General features: G+C 38.2%; 1 protein-coding gene across 1 annotated transcript in view; it reads right to left on the bottom strand.

The window, feature by feature from the left end:
* The window catches only part of LOC101846032 (retinoid-inducible serine carboxypeptidase), a gene marked incomplete in the record, with an annotated part of 15060 nt that overhangs the window by 6885 nt on the left and 3999 nt on the right, over window positions 1-4176 (bottom strand). Inside the window, 5 exon segments of the mRNA XM_013088137.2 lie at window positions 413-556; window positions 1359-1431; window positions 2349-2459; window positions 3175-3249; window positions 3754-3909. Coding sequence (XP_012943591.1) covers window positions 413-556; window positions 1359-1431; window positions 2349-2459; window positions 3175-3249; window positions 3754-3909 — 559 coding nt within the window.

Genomic DNA, 4176 nt, shown 5'->3' with positions numbered 1-4176 from the left:
GAACTTCACAGGTATTGCTTCGAAAGTTAAAAAAAAAAGAAAAAAGAAAGATAAGGGCGATAGATGTTTGATAGGAAAGAAGAAGCAGACTACATCAGAGCACCAGCAAACGAATAAAAAGTTTCTTTACACAATGGAAAAGAGCACAACATAAAGGAAAAGAAAGCACTATAGGTCAAAGAAAATTTCTACAAGATTTTTTCTTTTATTATTGGCGGTAATCCATCCACTGAACATAATTGAGGGACAGATTTCTCCGTATCTCATCAGCTGCTGCAGCATCCATCCCGCTTACCAGTGGGCAAAAGGCCGGAGGAAAAGTCGGGAACAGATACTGCACTCATCTGAGCCAAAAGGCAGAGAAGTAAAAATCTCTACAAGATAACTCTTTACAAAGACAGGCAATGCTCACCTATATGACTTTTGGAGAAATCTTTGGCCACCTTAGTCTCCGACCCTTGCCACTGCAATATGTTGTAGAAGTTCACACCAGACCCCTCCACTTCCACAACGTCCTCCAGCTCGTTCCAGGCTTTGGTGGCTTCTGTAAACTCACCTGGAGAACATTATTATATGTGAGGCAGCGTGGTGGAATCAGGCTCTCGTCAATTTTTGGGCATGTAGAGTTATTGGTATCATCATCTTAAAGCTTGTTCACTGGTCTTTATTTAATTTGGATGAAAAAACATCCATTTATCTTGACTACAAGTCGAGATATTTGCAAAAGAAGGAGGTAGGGGTCACCTGTTTTCAGAGGTAAAATTAGTGAGAAAATGGCCACCAAAGATTAGTTATTTCCTAAGCTTAAGAGTCCGTGGTAACTAAAAATTTACATTTTTGTACTTTTCATCAACGTTTTTCAGAAACATCCACACAAAAATGAGTTCTTTAATGGGCATGAAAGGGGTTGAGCCAAAAAACAAAAAATTGAATAAAATTCACAAACCCGCAGAAAAATGCCAGTTTCTTCACTTTGATTATTTTGACGAGAGCCTGATTCCACCACACTGCCTCACATATGTGAGGATGTGAGGCAGCACGGTGAAATCAGGCCCCCGTCAAAATAATGAAATCGAAGAAACCTGCATTTTTCTAGCCGTAGAGCAGTTTTTTTTCTAATTGTATTTTTGGGGTTTAACACCTTTTATGTAGAGTCTATTTAAAAACACATTTCTGAGGTGGATTTTACTGAAAAACATCCATTAAAGGCACACAAAAAAGGATATCAAATAAAATACATCAGGAAAAGAGACTTGTCCAGTAGCCCATTCAAAAACAAGAAAACAAAATCAATAAGAACAAGAATGCAAACTGGGCAGAAACCACGAGTAAAACCTTCCCAACAAATTCTGGCTTACCTTTGTTGACCAGATCTTCAACTTTCTTGGCCACTTTGCCGATTCGTTCTAAGCCAGACCAGGATATAATGGACTGAAAATAGACAGAGGAAGCCACTGACTAATAAAATCTGGTACTCTGTCATTGTACTCAGATATTTAGACAATTTCCTTTCCTTCTTCTTCATCTTCAATGACAGTCAGAAAGTCAGTCCATTGGTGCACACAAACTGTGCAGTTTTCTCCATAGACCTCTGAAGACAGTGATAGGTGACTCCTCTGTCACAGGCAAAGTGCTACCCTAAAAGTACCAAGTTCTATGTGCTCAGTACCCAGTTTTGAAAAATTTTAAGTTAAGAATTTTGAGCTTCACAACATGTCAAGCTTTTTCAAATGCAATTCTTTGAATATCTTGATGATAACTACTCCGAATAATCTTACAATTTTGATAAAGTGAATAGAACATTTGGTTTTTTCTAACCTCAAGATCTTAGGAACCCAAAATGGCCAAAAGTGTCCGATAGACCTTTGTAATTCTAATATCAACCACCTACAGAGAAAGAAACAGACCACTATCTTCTGCCTACCAACAGAACATATACAACTCAACTTTCACTTGAACAAAATAAAACCAGAACTTCCCCCAATGTGTCTTTTATGTGACTATGTGCATATGAGACTGTGGATCATCACGTTTTCCCCTTTACAGCCCTAAATGACATCAGAGCTACACTTTTCCCTCCGAGACCTAACTTTGACAACATACTCACGGAACTTTACAGCAACTGCAGCAACACTGCACTTATCACTACATGGCATTGGACAGAAGGGCGAGAGCCCAGCTGTTGCTGGATGGATAACAACAACAACAACCTTATGTTCCGTCTGGAAATACGACATATAGGTGGGCTGTGTGGAAATTCTAGCCTCTTAAAGTTGGCAAAAGTGGGTGCTGTCTATAAAAAGGTCGAATAGCACTGCTCTAAACTCTCTAAAGTGTCAAGTCCTTACTGTGGCATAGAGGTAGGGTCCCCATGAGTTGGTGGAGTCTACGGGAGAAATCCACGAGTCACCCATGGCCAAACCTTGAAAGTTCATCGTTATTGTTCCTTTCTTGATCGCCTGTGGATTCAATACAATGGAGAGTTTAAAAAGTTATCCATCAGAATCATTGCAATAAAACACAAATTTACTCATTCGAGGTGAGTCAATATCCTTTTCCCAGCACACTTTTTCTTTCCAAGACAAAAACCAATTCATTGATATGAAAAGAGAGTACACTTTAGTTTCTCTCCTTGCTTTCACTTCCTAAGCTGTTCCCCTCATTTAGAAAAAAATGAAACTTATTCACAAGTGACTTTTCCCAACACAAGCAACTCATTGCAGCAAAGTCATCAGTCATTCCTATCCCACACACTTTATGCTCAACAAGATAAAATAATCCTTGGCATAAATAGTTAAAGAAAGATTGCTTTTATGGAACTAGTTGATAATTCTATGTTTTACCCAAAAATGACAGGTATAAAAACCTATATAATATGAATTCTACGATATCTCCATCCCCATACTTCCATTTTTCAACTTAATCAAAAATGTAATATTGCTGGGCAATTCCACACCCACATGAGCACACATGCCAAAATGAAAATAAAAAGACAGACATGCAAGAAATTAATTTTAAAGCTGAACTGAAAAATAAAACATGGCAGACAGAAGCAAATGATTAAAGCTGAATGTCAAACAGATTTCTGTTGGTTCCAAGGGCTGTAAGTGGGGGTGAGGAATTCCCCCACCTTCCCATATATAAGACTTGTATTACACAGGTCAGTCCACTTACACTGTAAAGAACAGCACTGAATCCTGCAGTCATCTTTCCACCGTATGATTCAGAGAAAATATAAAACGGCGTTTTCTGAAATAAAACAAATTTCAAGACTCAAAATAAGACTTCGAATTAACAAAAGTATGCAACAAAAACACTGAAGTTGGAATCATGTTTTTGCATACACAATAATACACAGTACAAATATTTCATGAATGTAACTTTTTAACTTGAGGTTTACAAAATCTACCCCAGATTTGACGTACTGGATGTCAGCATGTTATTGGCTCCATATTTCTTTCTCTCTATTGCTTTAAAAAAAGAACAATTACAACACTTCCTGCCTTAAATTTAAGATATGAAGTATGAAAGTCACTAAAAAAACAGTCTTCTGAGTATTTAGAGAAAGTGGCAGAACATAGAAATCGTTTTGTTCTGTACAAATTTCCCTATTAATGTTTTTTAAATACAAAGATTATCAAGGCAGTATGAGATAAAAACTTGGGAGCTGAAAATCTGTTAGCTATGTGCATGTTTTGCTACACACATGTTCCGTATGTGTGAGCAAGACTATATATATAAACAATATGGTACCTGAAAGGCAGGGAAAGACTTGGTGAACTCTGTCATCACAACAAGTAGGTCATCGCAGATCTCCTGCAAGTTGGTGGTGTAGGCGTTCTCTGCTGTGACATAGCTGAAGCCCGTGCCCACTGGGTTGTCAACAAAGAGGAGACTGGCTGTCTGCAGCTGTACACAGATTCAGAAAAACCAGAACTTTGGTGAGAAACGACAAAACGTGTAAAGGGTACCCAAGTTCTTTTTCCTTTAAGCTAGGAAAATAGAAAATATTTTTTTTTTTTAATGGGAGAGAGAGGGAGAATAGATACACAGAGGACAGATGAGAGAGAGAGAGAGAGAGAGAGAGAGAGAGAGAGAGAGAGAGAGAGAGAGAGAGAGAGAGAGACAGAGAGAGAGAGAGAGAGAGAGAGAGAGAGAGAGAGAGAGAGAGAGAGA

This window comes from Aplysia californica, unplaced genomic scaffold, assembly GCF_000002075.1.
Source record: "Aplysia californica isolate F4 #8 unplaced genomic scaffold, AplCal3.0 scaffold00691, whole genome shotgun sequence".
NCBI classification, from domain to species: domain Eukaryota; kingdom Metazoa; phylum Mollusca; class Gastropoda; order Aplysiida; family Aplysiidae; genus Aplysia; species Aplysia californica.
Note: the sequence above shows the minus strand (reverse complement) of the source record. Positions and strands in the feature narration are given on the sequence as shown.